The 23,512-nt window shown below is 40.5% G+C and overlaps 1 protein-coding gene across 1 annotated transcript in view; it reads right to left on the bottom strand.

Moving 5' to 3' along the window:
- Positions 1–23,512, bottom strand: part of ENG (endoglin) — a 46,926-nt gene that overhangs the window by 5,949 nt on the left and 17,465 nt on the right. The window contains exons 2-13 of the mRNA XM_063432570.1: positions 22,834–22,994; positions 16,818–16,949; positions 15,494–15,653; positions 12,450–12,621; positions 10,739–10,877; positions 10,438–10,606; positions 8,984–9,129; positions 6,552–6,686; positions 3,052–3,087; positions 1,701–1,808; positions 736–945; positions 171–228 (exon numbers count right to left, since the gene is read on the bottom strand). Of these exons, the coding sequence (XP_063288640.1) occupies positions 171–228; positions 736–945; positions 1,701–1,808; positions 3,052–3,087; positions 6,552–6,686; positions 8,984–9,129; positions 10,438–10,606; positions 10,739–10,877; positions 12,450–12,621; positions 15,494–15,653; positions 16,818–16,949; positions 22,834–22,994 (1,626 nt within the window). The remainder of the gene's footprint in view (positions 1–170; positions 229–735; positions 946–1,700; positions 1,809–3,051; positions 3,088–6,551; positions 6,687–8,983; positions 9,130–10,437; positions 10,607–10,738; positions 10,878–12,449; positions 12,622–15,493; positions 15,654–16,817; positions 16,950–22,833; positions 22,995–23,512) is intronic.

Raw genomic sequence — 23,512 nt, 5'->3', positions numbered from 1 at the left:
GGTGACTCTAGTGTCCCTTTAAACTAAAACCCCCATCATCAATAGGTCAACTACTTGATTAGAGAGCATGACTGTAGTATTATAAAGACAGACACTCGCTTTAGATATCTGAAACTAAAAATTCCTGTACCCAATACAAATATATTTATTTATCCCAATCACTATCTTACCATCTCCAATGATGGTTACTTCCAACGACTTCTGTATTTCACTGTGCACAGGACATTTCTAGGAGATGAAGAAAACGAGGAAAAGTGTCAGCGATACACAGAACATGGTACAGACTTTCTTTACAGTGGGCAGTTGTCTCTATACCCAGGCCTGCAATCCTAACCCTTTACATAGAAGTATCCATAATCCCAACTTTTCAATGACACATATATAATTTTGGGTTTTCGGCCCCAACAGTTAGATTGCTGTCCTGACACCATTGATACTGTAGATTGATATTATTAAAGCATTGGAGTTCTTGGATGCCCTTTGGACAAAAAATAAAACCTTCTTATGGTCATCAGCACACCATTTTATAGTCAAACGTGTGCCACTGATGAATATTAGCATTCAGGTTCTTGGACAAGGATCAGGGAGGTCGTCAATTCTCTGAGGAGGAAAGAATAGGAATGCAGGATAATCCCCGGCTTACACAATACTGGAACACGCTTCACTACTTCCTCTCAAATTAGGTTGTTCCATAGCAGACAAAACAGCATTTCCCTTTCCCCTGCACTAACTCACCATTGTACTGTCTGCAGACAAACAGAAGGTGCAGGTCAGTTTAGCAGGACCCGGGGTATTAGATGTTCCGAGAGTTACGATCCAGTTTTCAATGGTGTTGGATTCCTTGGAGTGCTGAGAAATATTACTTTTTGCATGCTGCTTCCCACCCACAAACAGCCAACACTCCACTAGGTGGAGATAATTTTTTGGTTGTTCATGGACAGTGGCCTGTAGAAAGTAAAAAAATAGAAGACAATGATTAGAAAACTTTGAATTCAAACTATGACCATGGTGTCAACGACAGTAACGGGGGCTAAGTCAACGAGAGCTGGGGAGCTCCAGGTTCTCTTAAATTGCTTCTAAAACATCCATGACCCTTTCTGCTTTTTGAAGTGGTCACGGAGGAAGGAATCTGTCTGTGCAGCTTGAAACACTGCACAACCAGAGCAGTTGTGTCCCGGGGGCTAGTTGCATCCCCAGCACATGTGACATTGGCAGCCCAGAACTCTGTTCCAGGCTGCCTAATGTAAACTGTGTGCATATTTTACATCTGCCAACATACGTACTGTTTTTCTTCTGTGTCCCCTCCTTCTCACCAACCTGCCCACTTCCGTTCCCCACCGTTTAGTTTTTTTTTTTAACTCCCTAGCCACTCCCTTTGCTGGCTCAGAGAGCGTGCATGCACTCTGAGCCTGCTAAAGGGTCCAATCAAAGGCTTCTCTATGAGAAGCCTTTGAATGGACGCACATCGGCTGCCGTGACTTCAGGAAACAGTGTTGGATGGATTAAGGTAAGTTAAACTTCTTTGAAAAAAGTCTTAGAGCAATCGAGAGGGGGACCTTAAAGAATTATGCCCAGTAGGGCATTATTATTTTTTTTTTAAAAAGCATTTATAAGGGCTGGAGTAACCCTATAACCCACAACTACTGAGTAGAAGACAATCAAACACGTGAAATAAATGTGCAGAAATAGAGAGTTGTTACCTTCACATAGACTAATTTGTTTAGTACAAGCTGGTTGGTTGTCAGATTGACATCTGGGCTGTTTGAGGCATTTAGCCAGATGGTTGGAGGTGTGCAGAATAACATGACCTGGGAAAATAGGAGAAGAGAAAGAATATTTATCAAGTAGAAGTGTTAAAATTACCAGCTTGCCTATGAACGTATTCTTTAGTGCATAGGGAGAAATGTTCTTCTGTTTTATGCTTGAAAGTGATCCTCTTCAAACCCGCCATCAAGACCCAGTTATATCCCTATATTGGCACCAGTGAAATAAACAAATGCTTCTTCACTTTCACTAATAAGTTTGTACACTCGTTGAGATGGCATTATATCTTGGCAGACACAGAAGACAGACTTGAAAAGTACAGCAATGGGCACCTCAGCTGCTATCGATACTGGCTGTCTCAATGCTAAGCCAGACAAATAGCCGGATTAGCACAGTGTCAGTCACAAACCACCACGTGTATTTTACAGCAAAGTTTGACATAACTATAGCTCTCTGACAGGGTTATTTACTAAAATGAGAATTTAAAGTGAATTTCAAATTTAAAGCAAGAGTAGCCAACCTGAAATCATACATAATTTAGATTTTTTTTTTCCAGTTCAGTAATTTTTACCTTAAATTTGAAATTTACCTTGAATTCTCTCTTTTGTGAATAACAGTGTAAATGTTTTAGAATCCTTTGACTAAAGCAGGATAGGCACCTTTGGCAATCCAGATGTTGTGGACTACATCCCCCATAATACTCTTTCACCCATAATGCTGGCAAAGCATCATGGGAGGTGTAGTCCAAAACATCTGGAGTGCCGAAGGTTGCCTATGCCTGGACTAGATGGTTGTAGAGCAACCCAAGCATGCCTCATATAATTTTTTTTCCTATGGGAAAGTATTGTGATTGGATCAGATCAACATTTATGATTATGTCAGCCAAGCAGGGAGATCAGGATCAGAGCCAGCAGTAGCAGACTGGAATAAAGGTAAGATTTTACTGTATTTGTTAGGGTAAGAAGGGGGGAGAGAGGGCTAGATAGTGTTTTTTTACACTATAGGTTCAGGAATACATGTTTGTGTTCCTGATGCTATAGTGTTCCTTTAAGGCTGAAATAAAACTCTCAGAAAAATTTTTTTTTTTACATAGATAAAGGGTAGAATGAGTGGACTTTGAGATTAATAAAAGTGCACAATCTAGATTTTTCTATGACTCAACTGTAAGACAAAGCACTATGTACTATAGTGACAGAATGGGAAAAGCTGACGCCTTTCCATAATTAATTTTTTTTTTATTTCAAGAATTAGACAAGTAGATAAACTAGATTTTAACAAATTATTTACCTTGATGTCCGAGAAAAGAGAATTTGTTATATTTAGCTGCAATGACAAAAAAAACCAAAAATATAACATTTATTTTCAGGCAAAAAATAAAAAAGTAAATTTATGTGAATATCAGATTAGACAACAAGACTACTAAAGGCCCAATCCATTGCAAAAATAAATTACTATTAAATCACTATTTAATTTATATACTCCAATGAAACATGCATGCATTTATTTAAGCATTTTTCTTTGGGGCGGTATGTTTATAAACAACTTGCAAAAGCTGCAGATCTGCTGTCTCTAGCCTTTGCAATCCCTCCCAAGACTTTCGGGATACATGAATTAGAGCGTTTTTTTGTTGTTTGTTTTTTAACTAAATGGATGCAGAATTTATTTTGCATTGATATATGTATTTGATCGGTGTCTATGGTGTAATGAGATAATACTGATTTATTTCACAGTTTATACCAGTCCATACAATTAATCTATAAATATACTTGTGATTATCACTCCAGAATTGCTCCTTGCCACGAGGATATAATTCCCATTAAAAGTACTATCGGTGATGGTGCCAGCAATATATTCAGCCTTTTTGCTGTCCTAAATAAAGCCAAGTATATGCTTGTTAATGGCAAAAATCTGCAGTACAGAAAAAAAAAATGGAACAGCATCTCATCACTCTGGACCATAAACGGATGACAAGTAAAATGGTCTTTCATAACTGGGTCCAAAACGCTTTATATTCTGTATGGACTGGTTGGATGTATTTGAAGTAAAGGAAAATTTTACAAAAATGTTTTGAGTATTATGACACTTACAATTCCTGTTTAATTTGCGTTGATGTATGTTGATTGCCTGTTTTTGCGTATGTCAACTGCCAATAGTACATACAGTTCATAATCAATAAATCTTTTTGGGAAGCTGACCATGTAAGGACAATACTATATTATTTCATATATTCAGGGCAGGACGGGTAGATGTTTATTGCCATTTACCAAAAAAAGACACAAACTAAATATTCTGATGGTGAACTGTCCTTATAATTGTTAAACGAAAAAGCGCTATGAATATCTGGCTTGTAAAGATACTGTCTTGAGTATTTGTGGTGTATAATGAGGTAACTGCCAGGGTGGTGTCCCAGCTTCTATCTTTGTGGAATCCTGCACTTTATAGGACAGTGCTGGACCACAGATTGTGTCCTCATCAAAAGGGCCTCACCGTCTCTAGAATGAATCTGTTTGGGGGTAGGGTTGCCACCTGTCTGGTATTTTACTGACACTGACGGTATTTGAGGCTGTCTGGCCAGTGCCGATATTGCAAAATACCAGCAATGCAAAAGCCAGCATTGTTCTCTGATGGGACAATCGTGAGAAAAATAGTCAGAATATCCACCTCTGTTATACATGGCATGCACACGCATTGTTATATACACACCATAACATATACAAACATAAGACACACACAGTATACAGACAGTGACGCACGCTGTTACACACACGACACACACATTCAGACAACAGTATGCACACACTGTTATAACCATTTAGATAACGACACAGTCAGACAACATATACACATTACCAGAGCCGTCATCAGGGGGTGACAACCATGACAGTTGTCACAGGCCCAGCAGCCCTTCAATGTGTATATATATATATATATATAGGAAGTACCGCTGGCTTTACACTCACCTCCCGCTCTGGCACTCTCGCGAGCTGCAGGTGTAAAGCATTGCCTGGCTGTAAAACGTTGCCACAGCAATGCTCTGCGGCACGCAATGCATGCTGGACTCGCGATGCATGCCGGGCTCGCGACAGAAGTAGAGCCCGGAGGGGAAAGATGAAGACTGCAGGGCCCCTCTATTTTAATTAATAAAAATTGAAAGAAAAAAAAATACCCTCACTGCATTTGTTAAACATAAAGACACATCCACTACACACACACCTCATCATCCATCACACAAACTGCATTCACTACACAAGCACACACACCATATTCACAATACACAAAGCATTCACTACACAAACACCCAACAGCGACTACACAAACACACAAACTGCATTCACCACACAAACACACACCCCACATTCACTATACACACTGCATCCACTACACAAACACGCACTTTGCAGTCACTATACACTGCAGTCACTATACACACTGCATCTAATACACACAAACACACACTCTGCAGTAACTACACACACTGTATCTAATACAAACAAACACTACATCCACAACACAAACATACACTCTGCATTCACTATACACACACTACATCCACTACACACTCTGCAGTCACTATATACACACACTACATCCACTACACAAACACACACTCTGCATTTACTAAACACACTGCATTCACTATACACACACAAACACTACATCTGCTACACAAACACACTGTATTCACTATACACACACACACTACATCCACTACACAAACACACATTCTGCGTTCATTATACACACACTACATCCACTAGACAAACAAGCACTCTACATTCACTATACACACACACTACATCCACTACAGAAACATGCACTCTGCATTCACTATACACTCACTACATCCACTAGACAAATACGCACTCTGCATTTACTATATACACACTACATCCACTACACAAATACGCACTCTGCATTCACTATAAACGCACGATATATCCACCACACAAACACACACTCTGCATTCACTTATCCAACTAAATCCACTATACAAACATATACTCTATCCACTACACAAACACACTCTGCATCTACTACACACAAACATACAATCTGCATCCACTATAAACACCGCATCCACAACACACACATCACAACCACTTTACTCAAGCACTTTGCATCCACTACACACATTTTACATCCACTATACGCACACCAACTTGAGTGCACACACTTCATCCTTGGTGGACTTAGCATAGTCCCTGTGGGGGCGTAATTCGGGGGCGGGCCACGTAGACGAACTCGGGGGCGGGTCATGTGGGCAGGCCTAGAGGCGGGCTCAGGGGTGGGCCCAGACTTTGGGCTGCGTCAGGGCACCAAGATTTGTGATGGCAGCCCTGTACATTCCTACACAGATGCAATGCTACACGCTGAGTCAAATACAAACATTGTAATTCGTGATTTAGGGAATTTTCTCCTTCCAAATGTTCTCTCTCTCTCTCTTATGTATGTCGTGTCATGTGATGTCATGCATATATAATTAATTATGCAAATTAGTGTGGATGGTATTTTTTCCCCCAAAAGGTGGCAACCTTAGGCACAGTACTACTAAAAGTTTGCTCGAGTCTAGATCTAGACCATAACCCCTTTACTAGTGCAGTTGAAACTCATTTTCAGTAACATTGTTACACTCCAATTTATGTTCTCTTGCTAACCTTGGCACTCCGTATGTTTGTGAACTACATTGCCCATGATGCACAGCCCCACTGAAGTCTTCCTACGTGTGTGTATTTTTAAAATAGGTGTGTTAAGAAGACATTAACAAGCAAGTTTCCTTGCATACATACCGTATTAAAGTAGTATCCACTGCTGAGTTTGACATTACAGTCGTTAAATGCTGTGACTAGTAACAGTTCATTTCCGGCATCTTCGGCTTTGCATTGCATTGAATCAAAAAATACTTGTACATCTTCGTTGCAGTGCTAGAAAGAAAGCAGAGGTGACAGAATTCAATCCAAGGTCACAAACAAGATTATTGTAAAATTCAACACACTGGCCACAATGAAACCATAAACTGGAGAATAAAGTGACGCTGTTAGGTGACAAGTTCATGCTCAGGTCTGTATATATTAACCGATACATTTATTTGAAGATCGCTCCCTGCAGACTTCCTCCACATAAGTCTGAAGAGAGTGCTCATGATAGATGGTGAGGCTGCATAGCCTAAATGATGTAATAGGCAACCCAGCATGCTGCAATTTGTGCTATATGACCATGCCATCTGGGAGTAGAAAGGCTGATCATGTCGATGCTCATAGCATCCTTGGATGCAGCCTTTACTGCTACATCAATGGCACAGCAGTAAAGCCCTGGAAGGTTCAAAAACACGAAATAGGCCATTACTCTTTGCTAGCACAAGGTATAGATTGTAGCTTGTGCTCTTTAAAGTGACAGTGAATCAGGTTTGTATTTTTGTATTTTTTTTTTTAGAAAGTTGGCTACAGGTTTAATCGTGAAATATGTGGTCAAAGAGAAATGCATTGGGACTGGATTCAGTCTTGCATCCAATGTATATGGCTTCGAACACAATAGTCACGTTTTCCTAGTAATGCAGCTCTTATTGAACACACGATGTCAGCAGACCAGTATTTCTGTGCTACTCCAAAAACATAATTTCTGAGAAGTGCAACGTGGTTTTTCGCATTGATTGCCCCTTAAAACAGATTTCAGATCCATTTTTGGAATTGGCTATTAACTGACAGGGACATCCAATCTGAATATGAAACAAAAAATGCAGTAACACAACAACATCTCCCCCCCAGCCGGCGTCAAAAACTGTAGGGTTGATACGACATGATTGGGACAGCAGCTCCCCGCAATGTATGGGCCAACCACCAGCACAGATCTTTGGCATCTTTAAATCTGTGAATGTTCGGTTACACTAAATGGCAATGATACAGCAAAACTGCTGGATCTGGATTATTGGTGATCGGGAAGTAGGCTATTGTACCTCTCTACGTACCACTGAAGGTCACCATCTGGGAAGGCGCTAATTGCTCCATCATGAAACTGGAAGCACCGACTAGCAAGTAAACCATAGCTAAGTAGGTTGTAATGATTAAGGTTCACTGCTGGCTCTGTTAAGTCTATTAGTAAGTCCCTAATAATTGAAGTCCAATATTGTACTGCTAGGGCAAGAATGAACTGTGTTACTGTAGGGTACAAAAGTGTGACATAAAATTATAGGTATTGAGGGAAGGAAGATGGAATATGCAAAAATTTACTTTGGATATGCAGGGAAGGAAAAAAAGAGCGCCATTTACATACAGACTAGTGACCCACCAAAATAGAAACTGAACTTTGTTTAAATAAACATACAAGGAACCCTAAGAACCTGCGTCCTATCAGCTGAGAATTCTAACCGCACATAAATGACAAGACCTTGGAGCCTGACTCTCCAGGGGTTTCTTCCTCCAGAACAATGGGTAAAAATAAGCCAAAATTTACAAGTTATTTTTTTCTAGTGACATTACAGTGTGGAAGTACCTTGTCCCACTCTTCGTGCTGTTTACCTTAATTTATTTGTCTATTATTTTCTGCTTTGTAAAGCGCTGCGGGATATATTAGTGCTATATAGTGCTCTATGGGAAATTACATATACAAATCTGCTTCCTATGCAGTGTATTTTCCAGGACTGGACTGTTCAGCCTTGATGTTTCTGGACCACAATTCCCAGAGTTCTCTGCTAGTCAATGCCTGGACAATTCTAGTCTAAGTAAACTGTGCTTTACAGAAGTTCATGGAGTATATTGGCTGTCTAATGATCAGTGGGTTGGCTATACTCACACTAAAGTGCATAATATCATGCAAAAAAAGACACGGATGGAATAGTAAAATGTTATACATAAATTATAATCAACTGTGTGTTAAAATGACCTATAACCCAAAATGTACAGAATTTGTAGACCGAGAAAAGAACATTGTAGAATGCAGGTGCATGGACGCACTCTGCAGAGGCACAATATCAACCGTATCATCCAGATTTCATGTCCCATGGTATTAAACAGACCTAAAAATGACTGCAAGCCTGGAGAGTCCATGCCAAATTTGTATTCGCCAATAGCTTGCTGAATCACAATGTGTTGATCACATTGTTAATCACATTTCATAACTTGTTTAATGGAGACTTTGTCCTCCATAAAATTACTAATCACAGCTTGGAAGAAAAAAAAAAAATCAAGAACGTCAAAAACAGTTTAGTTGTTTTTGCCACATTTACCTGATAGATGTCTTTTGCTATTCTCACCACCATGTGGCTGTCGGTGCATTGTGCTTGCACGGCACGTCGCTGCATATTTAAATAATCCTCACACTGTTTTTTTCGGGACACGGAGGGTTTTGAAACTGTGGGTGTGCTTTCTGGCACTGTAAAATAGAAAAATGGTCAACAAAAATGTTACAAATATAAAACGTACCAATTCAACCTTCACAAGCTTTGTTAGAAACTATTACATTATATATCAGGAATCTCTAATAGATCTATCTCTATCTCAGAATATATGGAATGGAGCACTTTATACAAAGTATGCAGACTTATATAATAATAAGAATTTGTGATTTCTCCCTGTGAGACTCAAAGCACTTTACAAACACACAAACATAAAGACATAAAAGTTAGGAGTTTCTGAAGGTCAGCTGAGCGGACTGAATGCCTGATGGAAGAGGTGGGTCTTTAGCTTTTTTGTTTTTAAAGTCTGTAAGGACTCTCTGATTGCACACGGTAAAGAGTTCCAGAAGGTAGGGGCAGCGTGTCTTTATTCTTGGCACTGACAGGAGGGATTTGCTGGCTGACTTCCACCTACTAACATGGAGTCAGACATAATTATATCTCCATTATATTAAAATGCATAAAGGTGATGGAACTCACACCGCAACACACGTTAAATAAACACGATAGGGTCAGGAAGACAAGCATGTATTTCTGACCCTATAGTGTTTAATACTCCATTTAGGTGGCTTGCCCCCTTTTAGCCTCTTGAAAGGAATTAAAACATACCCCATTTCCAGCGCCGCTGGAATATATATATATAGAGAGAGAGAGCTCCCAATGATTGTAAAAAAATTTTTTTTACTCCTTTACTGTACAAAGAATTCAATGTTCGAGTCTTCTTGGCCGTTTTTTATTATTATTGGGTTGACAAGATCAATGGCAAGTCAAGGTCAATACCAGAAGTCAGGAATACAGAGAAAACATGCTAATCAGGAAGTGCATTGGAGACCACGACAGGGCAAGGGTATTGGGGCAAAACCACTATTTAACTAGTCAGGTGCATTTTATTTGGTCCACGTCACCCCAAACATTATGGCAATGAGGACCCAGGCATGACGGGGGTTTGACGGGGGAGCATGACGGGGGAGCAGTACGCTGCAGTCTCCCGATCGACACAAACAGTCTTAACCAGAATGCCGCGACAATCGTGTATATGTGACACTATTCTAATGTATTAAAAGTATTATGCACTCTATTATACAGGTCTGTATAATTACTGTAAATGTGCATTATTCTGATCATAAGTGCAAGCAATATCACGCCATGCTTAACAATTATACAGTGACAATATATAAATCAAAAACAAGAAATAAATGACAGACAAAATAAAGTTGAGAGACCCGAGGGAAGAGAACCCTACTAAGATTAGTATTTGAAGTCATACTTTTCTTTATGGCTCTTACCACAAGGCACAGTTATAGTGAGAGAATCAGCGTTGACTATTTCTAGGTAGGACAGGTTGGTGGCATTTTCTTTCATGGCATACTTTATGAGTTCGTCACGGTCTTTAGGGAAGTTCACTTGATAACTGGTGTAAGTGCCAATTCCTGGAGCAGTATAATTACCAGCAACCTAGATCGAAGCAAAGGAAACATAAGAGAAGGAAAATTTAACAAACGTTGAGCCCTATAAATGCAACGCTCACACTGTGCCCACTGGCAGGTCAAGAGAGTGACATAAGGAGGCTCCACATAGCTTACTTACCTGCATTTGGATACTACTGGTAATAGTTGGGTTGACAGACCAAAAGTAATCATCATCTCCCTTTAGGTACAGTGCCATTTTATGTGTCGTGTTACACTGATTATTGTCTGTTTTCAGGTTTATTTTAATCGGGTGAGACCTGGGTAAAAAAAAAGAAAACCACAAAATTACAGTTTAGATCAGAACCCTTGCCACTTACAAGAGATATGGGGTTGTCAGATCCACTATTTTATCCTTGAGAACATAATGTGTTAAAAGGACACTATAGGCACCAAATCCACTTCATGTCATTGAAGTGGTCTGGGTGCAATGTCTCTGTCCCCTTTGCCCTGCAATGTGAAACATTGCTGTTTTAAAGGGGGTTTGACAGGAAGCAGTTCGGTGCGCTCAGTGAGCACTTCCTGTCGGGCTGAGTAGGGCTCAGCCGCACTACATGCTGTGACCGGCAGGAGGGGAGCACTTGTCTTGATTAATTAATTTCCCTCCTGCAGCATATGAATACTACATACTGAAGAACAGCAGTTTTTACTTGCTGCACTATGTATTCAGAAAAATAAAAAGGCGGTGGATCTGGAAAATGTACAAGGAGAAGAATTATTACACTTGAAGTACATTAAAGCCTTAAATAACGCTGAGGAAGAAGACTTGAAAAAATAAGATTACAGGTTGGAATACTGAGAGAGAAAGGGACAATCCATTACTATAGTAGGTAGTGAATACTTAGAATCGCCTACCTGTGGAAGCACGAAAGCCTAACACATTACATGAACCGAAGAATGATTGGGATGTATAGAACACTGTGCTTAAAGTGAGCCCGTCATGACAGATCTAAGTGTGCCGTGTTTCTTCCCTTAGTACTATTAAAAGTTCACATATTAGTTTGAGAGCATCATTCAAGTTGTCCGAAGCTCCTTAAATAAATAATTCTGTCTTTCTTACGAGCTTATTCTGCTACACTCACAGAGAGCCTGCCTCTTTTCCCTCCTTCCCCTTGCAAGCGGTGCTTTTTCGTAGTCTGTAGACAAGCAGGAGTGATGCATCGAGGAGGGTTTCCATAATAACATACATGGACGTACAGCCATCTTATCTCTGTGCGGATTGGCACATACGGGATTTACGGATGGGGAAAAGACGGTTTTTAAATATCTGACTTAAGAGGGATCTAGACATTTGCTACCAATTCTATAAATTAAATTGGATTCTCTAGTTGTATTTGTCACAACAGGTAACCTTTAACAACAGCTGAAATTGAATAACAGCCAAAACTGCCTCCGTTATCATAATCTGTGTTCCAGTGTGAGCTGTCAGGAATTCGAAGTGAATTTCAAATTAAATCTTATCTGGACTGGAAGCACAGCTGACATGGATATTTTTTCTAGTTTGATTATTTTGGCCTTAAATCTGGGAATTGTGAGTTCAACACAATTCCAAGTTTTGCAAACAAATCTCATTATACGTTGTCACACAAAGGGCCTTCTAAAAGCACAATATGTTATATAGTTGTCACTTACTAAGAGGGGGTTCAAAATTAACCACGTGGAATGATAGTTCTTTATACAAAACGATAATAAACAATACCTAGGGGCAGTCACACGTTGCCACTGAAAGGCTGTCATTTAAAATTTCTATACGGGCATTTGTGTTCTTACAGACCTTTATGTAATATAACATTCGTGCATACGGATATTACCAATAGTGTTTTGCTTCGTACCTGGGCTTTGAGAATGGATTAGTCGCATGTATAATGTATGCATATTTAGTATGGCCTGAAGTGGGCATCGACAATTCACATCCAGTCACTATATCGTTCTTATACGTGGCCTCCAGTATACCGGTTGCCAAAAAATTGTCCTCCAGAATACAGGTATTTGGCGCACTGAGCCCTGTGAGGAAACATAAAGGAATTATTAATTCCCAAGAATAAGAAAGTGCTGAATTGCCATAGACATGTACTTTAATGCTACAAAGTGGTATTTTCTGTGCATTTTCTATACTTTTACAAGTATTTATTTTTTCTTTTAGCCCCATTAAGGACCAATATCAGTACATAGTTAAATAGACTGAAATGAGACATGTGTAGATCCAAAAGAAGGAATTTAAAAACAAATATTCATCCCCCCCTTTCCTGTGGTTATCTTGTTGGGAGGGAGGCATGCTGATCTCAGGTGATCCAGTGTGCTGGGAATCTGGTTTGCACCTTCACCAGGTGCAGACCATCAGTAACTGTCTCATGAGCTCAGGCTTTCCTGTGGTAATCTGTGGCAACCCTCTGATTGGCCAGATCTCGGAAGACAGCTACATTTTGCTTTTTGTATGATAAAGCTCCATTGTAATAAACCTCATAATAATGTGATGTCGTGTGTGTGTCAGACGTGTTGGCTGTTTGTGATATTTGTAATGGGAGTATTGATTGTGTGTGATATATGTGTGTATTGGATGTGTGTGATACTTGAGCATGGGTATTTGATGGGTATTTCATTCAGATAAAATTATGTATGCAGGCACATGTGTGAATGCAGGTGTGCATTTTTGCAGTCACATGCACACAGTCCCACAATCGGATGCGCACAGTCCTAGGCACATAGTCACACACACTTACAGGCATATTCTCACAAACAGTTAAAGCAAAAAAGTCACACAAACAGTTAAGGGCACATAGTCACACACACGCAGTTACAGGTATATAGTCAAACACACATGTACAGATAGTTACACACATGTACAGGCAGACAGTCATACACAGGTAGAGGCAGCCACATGCACAGTTAAAAGGTAGACACACAGACACACACACAAAGTTATTGGTAGTCAGTCACACACATATACATACACACAGGTACAGGCAGTCACACAGTAACAGGCAGGCAGTCATACACACAGTTACAGACAGTTGTACATATACAGGTACAGTCGTACAAACACAGTTACAGACAGTTGTACACACACAGTTACAAGCAGAAAGTCACACACAGTTACAAGCAGACATGCACACTCACACAATTACTTGCAGACAGTCACACACACACACACACACACACACACTCCTTCCAGCTTCCCTCACACTTACCAGGCAGCAGGTTTGGGCCACATTTAGCTCCTCCCCCGTCACTCACATAGTCACGTCCACCTCTCACTCAGCTCTGCTCACTGTTCACGTAGCCCTGCTCCATCACTCCCTTAACTCCGCCCCCACTCCCTTCTCTGCTAGACCCGGTAGCTTCATAGTGGGACCTGCCGCATAGAAGTGCTCTGAGCACCCCCTCACAGCTGTCACTGGGGACATATGCGAGCTGTGTCGACCGCATGGTGCCCCCTACTGCCATGGCTCCCTGTGTTACCGCACAGCTCGCACACCCCTAAGGCCAGCCCTTTGTCCTATGTATAGTCCTGTTTGTGAATATATTTCCACACAACGGTTTGTATTGGCCCCGGATATATTTGTATAATGTTATGATATCCCCTCTGAGGAGACATTATTCTAAACTAAAGAAGTTTAAATTCCGTCATAACGAACTAGCCTTTAACAATCCTGTATGATATTGGAATGACCCATAACTGTAAGGCTGCATAGAGCTATAAAGGCAAAACAGCAAGATATTCAATGCAACCGTAGGGTCTTTAGCTACCAGACTGTGATCCTTAAAGGGTTACTCCAAGAACCATGACCACTACAGTGATTTTAAGTGGTCATGGGGCCAGAAGCTTGAAGAGCTTAGCTTTGAAATACTGCACATAACGTGTTTACACCTTGGCTGTGATAGGTGAAACTCCACCTCCGGTAGCGTCATAGGGGCAGTATTAGCCATCCCGGAGTTCGAGACTGGCTAATGTCAATTCTGTGCAATTATTTTATACGTAGTGTTCTATTCACTGACTGAGAGAAGTCAGCTGATGCTCTTAGGTAATAAATGGCAACTAGATTGTCTAGAAGCCAGCAGCACATCACCAGGGAAGCTAGGACCCTAAAGCACAGCAAGGAAGCCCAGGTAAGAGGGCAAAACAACTGTTTGCACCACTACCGGGGGAACCGTTCAAGGTACTCCTGGCATCATAACCTCTACAGCAGGCTTGCATTAACCCTTTAAAAGTTTCTCCGTGGATCTTAAAGGAATATACAAAACACTGTCTGTCTTCACTTATATTCGATGGCACTGACCGCAGGACTCAATTTACAGCTCGGGTGCTTGTATGCTTAGAATTTTCAGTTACCTCGTCCCTCCCTCCCCATAATTCAGTTTTCTATTGTTTGCTCCATGATAAACAAGGCATCAAAGACTCAGCAAGTACATTTCTCCCTCCGCAAACAAACAAAAACTAATTTACCACGTATTAAAACACATCTAAAAAGGAAAGAAAAATACACATTATAATTATGGAAGTCGGCCACTGTCTACTTGGCTGTCCCTTTAAACACACAGCACAATCCCCTCTAAGTTAGATCAGCTCCCCTTGCAGTGTCCCCCTGCCAGTAGTAGTACTTTTTTTAGAATTGCTGGATCGTTGGATATATCTATCTATGGTGGGATAGGATTGGAAACTGATATTAGAAAGATGGGACATAGATGAGAACAAACATCAGTGAGTCTGCAGCAGTGAAACTGTGGTACCTTAGATTTTTGTGAACCAAGTTTGACTGGCTGAGCACTGAGCAAGGGGAATAGTAGCTTTTGAGAACATTGTTCTGTAACTTACAATTCAGACACATTCTCTCCCCTGCACTCCAATTCCACACATCCTCGTCTGTACTACACTCACCAACTCCCATATTGAGGGATATTGTATTCACGTCGCTCACTTCACTGAAAAAGGTTACATTGCCGTATTTTTCTTCAGCCCACTGTAGGAGTTCATTGTTTTCATTAGGAAGACTGTGCACAATCTTTTGAATATCTATTGATAACAAGACATTAGGATTCTAAAAGGAAAAAAGATAGAGAGATCAAAACAATATTATTAACAGTACGCAATCAAACTTATTGACTACCACGATGTACAGAGAGATCGATATTCCAATCCTAGGGATCAGTTCTAAGAGGAGAACAAAAAAAACATGGCTGTGGATGCGGTGCCAGGGTTCTGTAAATATTGTTTAACGTTTTTAGAATAAACAAAATCAGACCACACAGTAGATCATTTTGTTACAATTGGCATACATGGATTTTCAGTGAATCTGTTATTGTGTATAGATCATGCTCCTGAAGGCTCAATTATCTGCCATTTAGGAGTTAAATCACTTTGTTTATGCAGCTTTAGTCACACCTCCCTGCATGTGACTTGCACAGCTTTCCTAAACACTTCCTGTAAAGAGTCATCTAATGTTTATATTTCGTATATTCTGCTCTGTTAATAGCTTGCTAGACCCTGCTGGAAGTTTTACAGAGCAGGAGATAACAATGTTTAACCCCTTAAGGACGAACTTCTGGAACAAAAGGGAATCATGGCATGTCACACACGTCATGTGTCCTTAAGGGGTTGAAGTAAGTTACTTCTGATTGAAAATAAAACCATTTTGTTAAATGACAGTGAATTGAGCAGTAAAACGTGATAGACATGCTCTATACACAAAAACAAATTAAGCTAAAGTTGTTTTGGGGACTATAGTGTCCCTGTAAAATAAATACATAAATAAATACAAGGTAAATGTATATTAACCTCTCAATAATATACAGTTTATAAATATATAATAAGCAATCCCTTGATTAAAAAAAATAATGTGTTCTGTACATAATTGATAAGTTACAAATATTAAAAGAATACCCTGCTTATTCCTTAATAAAAAAATAAGGTGTTTCCTGTGAGAGCTTTGAAATTACTGTTTTTATGAACAATACAAATACTTTCTATAATGGTTATAGCTCTACACAGAGGAAATCATGTAATATTTTATTATGTATAATAACAAATGTAAAATGCAAATATTTAGTTACCACCAGTTTACACGAATTAAACACCAGAGTAATCAGAGACAGAGTGAGACCACCGATCACATTTGGAAATGAAATAAATGGCATACACAGAGTGATAAATGAGACCTCACAGACAGACGTGGGAATACATCGAACGGTACAAGAATACTTACATGCACAATGGTGAAATCTTTGGGTCCAGTAATGGAGATATTAAGGAAACTCACGTTGACGTTAACAATCAGCACTGCAGGCGTCTTTGAAATCTTAACATTCTCATTATTGGTCAGTTTCAAATTCAGAATCTTGAGTTAAAACAAAAAAAAGAAAAATATTGAAGATAACCCTGTTTAGAAATGTATCAGTAAAGAAGATAATGTCCAAAACACAAAATAAATACACAGTTTTAAACAATCAGCTGACACTCGGCTAATGAGCCTTTCTGGTGAGTTAACAAGAATTACTTTTCTTGGGAGATGGTAGTTAGGTAAGACATCAAGCCATTAAAAACCTTTCAGACTCCTCAGGGTAAGCAGGGCACTCCTAACACCATAACCACTACACAGTTTGGTACACAGAGTGTTCCTTTAATCATGGCTTGTTCAGCTTAATTAATGAGCTGTCGGGCAGTCCCCCAGAAGCAGGTCGCCATGCAGGTGAGTATCCAGTAGCAGTTCTTGGGTCTGAAAGCCATTACGGCGTAAAGCCATTGCAACAGCTTTAAAGCACATTAAATGCAGGACTGGACGCCACAAAAAGTGGGGTTAGAAGGGGAGGGCTAGAAAAGGCTACAGACAAGAGATCTGCAGTTTTTGCAAGCTGTTTTTAGATATACTCCAATGGGAAAAAAGCATAATTACATGCATGCATGTTTTCATTGGGAGTATATCTTATAAACAGAGATTTTTATGTTTCTGTATTTGGTCAGTGGAGTGTCCCTTAAATTGTTAGAAATTGTTGTTTCAGGGACCTCTAATGTCCTTATAGGTGCTGAATTCTAATGGTTCCATTAACGTTGATAGTTAATCATTTTCTTCTGGTATTATTGCAATTGCTTAAACTTGAGTATCTAACGTACAGTATAGGACCCCTTTTCACCCAAACCAATAACGGTAGAAACATTGTTTGATCAGTATGGACACAGTGGAACCATGACTGTTTTGACCAAGCTTCCATTAGCTCTTCTGAGTTGGACCTTGAAATACAGGGCCGGCTCACAGGCTGAGAACATCCACATAGCTCAGAGTAGATTGCTTCTGGCTCTCAGTGAAGGAAGTGACTGGCAGGCCCCAGGTAAGTTGTCAAACCATTAGCAAATTATTTGAATACTTACACTTGGGGATGCCGGGGCAAACCTGGTGCATGGAGTGTTCCTTTAACGTCTCATTAACAGCCATACACATGCTACAAAATGAGAAGATGGCGGTAGTAACAAATGCATAAATGGTTTCGGTGTTATAACATGATAGTACTTGCACCTTTTGCAAGAATATATCTGCCCCTCTCTTTAGTTTTAAGTATGTCTTCCGAAAGCTGTTTTACCTGTCTCATTCACAGACTATTTTTATCTCACCTCCTGACATTTTATCCCTTACCTTTTAACTGTCTTTCCTTTGTTCAACACTTTACCACCCACGTCACCCTCCCTTCTTTTTCCTTCCTTTCCAGACGGAATCCAGCCTTTCTCCCTAGCTTACTTTACACCTTATCTCTGTCCCTTGTCACCCCAGCATCCCCTGTTCCCTCAGCGTCTTTCAAATGTAAATAACTTATAGTATAGAAAAGGCTTCATCTTTTTGCAAAAAATAAATAAAAGGGTGCACTAAATATAACTCAAAGATGTATAGACAGAGTGGTCCATAGTTTGATCAGAACTGTAGCCTGCGCAATGTGCAAGCATTTTTCCAGCCAATTTACAAACTTAAGGCATACTGTCGGCAAAATGACCCCATGATGTACATTCCACAACGACATAGTGTCGCCTTCGATGATGCCGTCTCCTGATCCGGCTCACTTTCTATTTTTACCTCCTGTGTTTTGCAGACATTGTTTCCCATGAACTGTATTAAGGCGACAACTTCAACTTCATTTCCAGTAATTCTTCTTTGAGCCAACAACCCCCGCCCCCCTTCCAGTGCATGCTGCTATATACATTCATCAACAAAAATAACTGGTCTTTAACATGGTTGGCTGATGCGTAAACACTGTACTGTATGTAAAGCATAGACTTGTAATAAGTGATACATTCGGAGAAATGGCAGTGTTTACATTGCAGCCTAGGAACACCTCTAGTGGCCACTCCTCAGACGGCCACTAGATGTCCAGTGTCTCCATGCATTGCTGAACTTTCCTCATAGAGATGCATTGACTCAATGCATCTCTCCGAGGATATGTTGATTGGCCAGGGCGGTGTTTGGCTTAGATCAGAAGAATTGATGGTCTTAGTCAATCTAATACTTTTCTATGGGAATGCATTGTCATTGGCTGAGATCATCCATTATGATGATGTCAGCTAAGGAGGCGCATCAGGGGCAGAGCAAGATGCAGGGAGCCTGACAACTCCGCTGGCTTTTCTCCACAGATGGGACCTCCTCATTCCAGGTCCTACAGTCCACCCGGAGCAACATTGTTTCAATCTGGAGGCATATATCTTAATAAAGAAGAACCTCCCATAATCAGGACTATTGGCATTTGCAGAAAGGTTATTGGAAGCAAGAAAATTATCCACATCTTGCTTTAATAGGATCTGGGAGGGGGCGTGGTTTCAACGCTAAAGAGAGAAGACGCATGCCGGCTAAGCTCCCGCGGCTGGAATACTAAACGGCAGATTTCGGGGCTCCTACCTACCCCTACCCCACCCGAGATCGGGTTAAACAACTCACCTCACAATGGGGAAGAAAGCAAAGAAGCTCAAAACCCTTACCGGGAACGGCTCCTGCGATATCACCGCCCTCCTACAGCCGCGGCCTAGGCCTAAAATGGCGCCGCAAACAGATGCATACTACACATCCTCTGAGGATGAAATTCTGGATGCACCGGATGAAATCCCCTGCTCGGAGAGCATAATCAGCCCACAAGGAGGGGAAGATCTGACAGCCCCAGCTACTAAAGGGGATATTAAGGCTCTAATGTCGAATATAAGAGCCTTTTTCAATGCAGACTTATTATTATTATTATTATTGCCATTTAAATAGCGCCAACAGATTCCGTAGTGGTTTACAATATTATGAGAGGGGATTTAACTATAAATAGGACAATTACAAATAAACTTATGGGAACAATAGGTTGAAGAGGACCCTGCTCAATCGAGCTTACATTCTATAGACTTGAACGTAATACGAGAGGATATAACAGTGGTGACTGCCAGAGTACAGGCCAACGAGGACACCACCACCTCCCTAGCCCAAAAGCAAGCAAGCACCAACGAGCTACTGCTACAGCTCCAAGCATCACACAAAAATATGCAGATCAGACTGGATGCCCAGGACGACGCGAGGAGACGCAATAACCTTAAAATAAGGGTCATAGCCGAATCAATCACCGAACAGGAACTGCCCCATTTCTTACGCCGGCTATGGACTACCCTACTGCTGCAGCGCTCTGCAAAGGGCATACAGATAGACGGATACTACAGACTTGACAAATCAAACAGGGCCCCGGCCGGAGTGCCCCGAGACGTCCTGATACGCTTCCCACTGCTTCGCGACAAGCTGGCCCTGCAGGACACTATAAAATCCAGAACACCCCTGAAGTTCGAGGAGATGCAACTCCAATTCTTGCATAGTTAACACCAATGACTCCATGTGCTAGTACACCTCATACGACAGGTCCCAATAGGAGGGCACAGAACCCGGAGATTTCCCTCCACCCCCCCCCCCCCAACACTCTGGGGTAACTGAGTGTAAACTAACAAACGACACACCCGACTGACCACTGTAGTACCTGTGAGTTCGGCAGGGCTACAGCTTCCTTATATAAGACCCTTAGGGCTGGGTCCCTCTCCCAGATCCACGGTCCTAGCCAACTTAAAACGCCCTACATTACTCACCACGACGTACAACTATGAGAAACTCAACACTTATATCTTACTAGTGTATCACGACACTCTGCCAGTACACTAGAACCTGATGCCCATATCAAGGGTACAACCTTGTTTACCCGCGGAGTGCTTACTGGCCTCTAATACAAAAATAAATTTAAAAAAAAAACTGTGCATTGTTGATCTATACTGTACCAATATTATTGAAATGTGGCATACGAAAGCTGTTGTGGCGCAGTATGCATGCTTGTTAACTCCTTGCACAAGAAAATAAAGAATTTAAATGTGATAAAATAAAAAAATTAAAAAATAGGATCTGGGAAATACTGTGTTAGGGGTCTGTGTTAGGGGTTATGATTCCCTACAGCCTTCAGTATCCACATTCTGGATTTTCAAGAATGTCTGGACAAAAGGTCCAGGTATCTGCTATCTCAGTCATAACTAATACCCGGTGGGCTTTGGATCCTTTGATAATTCGCTTTTTTAAAGCAGTTATTCGCATCAGGCTTCCAGTTAAACAGTTACCTCCGCTATGGGAATTGTCCTAGGTGTTACGAGCTATGACAGATGATCCCTCTGAACCCCTGGAAAAGTTCAGTGACTTCCTGTTGACCATAAAAACCTTGTACCTAGTGGCGATCACTTCGACTAAAAGGATTTCGGAGCTCCAAGCTCTATCAGAGCAACATTTCATCATGATAAGGCCGGTTTGATTCCAAAACAAGATTTTCTCCCTAAGTTGGTCTTTCAGTTTCATTTAAAACAAGACATTACCCTTCCACCCTTTATTCCGAACCTGTCAACTCCAGAAGAAAGAGTATGGAGTAAAGTGGATGTCGTGAGATGTATCATTGTGTTTCTGAAAAGATCAAAACTATTTAGGAAGTCTAACTGACTATTTGTTCTTCCCCCAGATACAAGGAAGGGAGAAGCTGCCTCTATTGATATTTTGAGAAGACGACATAGTGTGGCAGTTGTTAAAGCTTATTCATTCAAGGGTCTCCAAGCTAGCATGTTTCAATAATTCCCAAGCTTAGATTACAGGTGTAAGTGAATAAACTAGAGTTTGTATAATGAAGTCTATACAAAGTTTAAAAAAAAATTAATTCATTTTTTTGTGAAGAATAATAGGGGTTGCAGTTATTCAATAGGTAGAAGAGTTAACCTGAATATAGTTTGGAAAATTCCGATCTAGGAAAGATAGAAACAACTTCTACCATTTCAGAGGCTGGTCACCAAGTACATTGTAAAATGTATTTAAAAAGATACTCTAAGCACCAAAACATATTTGGCTTAATAAAACGGTTTTGGTGTATAGATCATGTCCCTGTATTCTCACTGCTCAATTCTCTGCCATTTAGGAGTTAGATCACTTTTTTTTATGTTTACACAGCCTTAACCACACCTCCCCTGGCTGTGACTGACACAGCCTACATGAAAATATGGTTTCATTTTCAATCAGATCTGACAGCACAACGCGTATACTTTAAGTGTTTTTATCTCCTGCTCTGTTAATTAAACTTTAATCACACACAGGCGGCTCTAGCAAGCTATCGGCAGAGGAGATAAGAAATTCTAAGTTATACAGACTGTACAATAGAAGAAGTTTAAACATTAGATCTCTCTTTACAGGAAATGTGTAGGGAGACTGTGAAGGTCACATGCAGGGAGGTGTGGATAGGGCTGCATAAACAAAGTAAATTAACTCCTAAATGGCAGAGAATTGTGCAGTGGGAATGCCGGAGCAAGATTTATACAGAATAACCACTCCATTAACCCCTTAAGGACACATGACATGTGTGACATGTCATGATTCCCTTTTATTCCAGAAGTTTGGTCCTTAAGGGGTTAAAATATCTCTGATTTGTGTTTGAAAAATCCCCTGACAGAGTTCCCAACTATGGTTCCCACTAAAATGAAAAGACAATCAAAATGGAGACCACTATGAAAAATAAAGTGGCCACTTTGGCTACCAATCCACTACAACATCACGTGCTTGTTCGATTCTGTCACCCACAAAAAAAACCCATTGATGTACATGTTATGTAAGGCATTCTGAACCATTTAAAGGAGGCACTCTTGGCTTTATACTATATGCCCAGTCATACACATCCCATCAACACATATATCACCTGTTATGGGATACTTACAAATGGGTTTTCAGGATTCGAGACTTTGAGAACATAAATTTCCTTGCCAGATCCCGTGCTCACGCAGCCTCTTGTTACAATGCTTTTTTTGGCTGTTGCATCGATTCTGCTGTCTTGGCCCAATTTCTTCATTTTGCACAGACCTTCATGGTTCAATGGAGCTGCAGTATAACAAAAAGGACAGCCATGATAGAACCGCAATAAAGATTAAAAAAAAATTATCGTATCATCGATGAAAAATTAAATTAAACTCAATGCCACTCAACTAGCTTAAATATTGGATGGGCTGAGAAAACGTGTTGCTCGGCCTAATGCGGTGCAACTGAGCACACTGTATGATTAGGGACAAATACAACCCAAAAACTCCCAAAAAACTGTATGAATACTGACTAAATAAAAAATAAAATACAAAATCCCAGAGAAGAAGGCAGTAGTATGAATTAGTTGCTTATTTCCACCTGACACAGCACTGTAGAGCAGTGGTTTCCAAACCAGTCCTCAAAGCACGCCTACCAGTCCAGGATTTTGGGATTACACAAAGGTGTTTCTTTCTTAGACATAACTGCGTAATCTCTAAATCACCGGACTGGTAGGCGTGCTTTGAGGACTGGTTTGGAAACCACTGCTGTAGAGGCTAGATATAAGTTACATCGAAAGGAATAACGAACGGCCATACAGG

Source organism: Pelobates fuscus, chromosome 9 (assembly GCF_036172605.1).
Source record: "Pelobates fuscus isolate aPelFus1 chromosome 9, aPelFus1.pri, whole genome shotgun sequence".
In the NCBI taxonomy this organism is placed as follows: Eukaryota; Metazoa; Chordata; class Amphibia; order Anura; family Pelobatidae; genus Pelobates; species Pelobates fuscus.
Note: the sequence above shows the minus strand (reverse complement) of the source record. Positions and strands in the feature narration are given on the sequence as shown.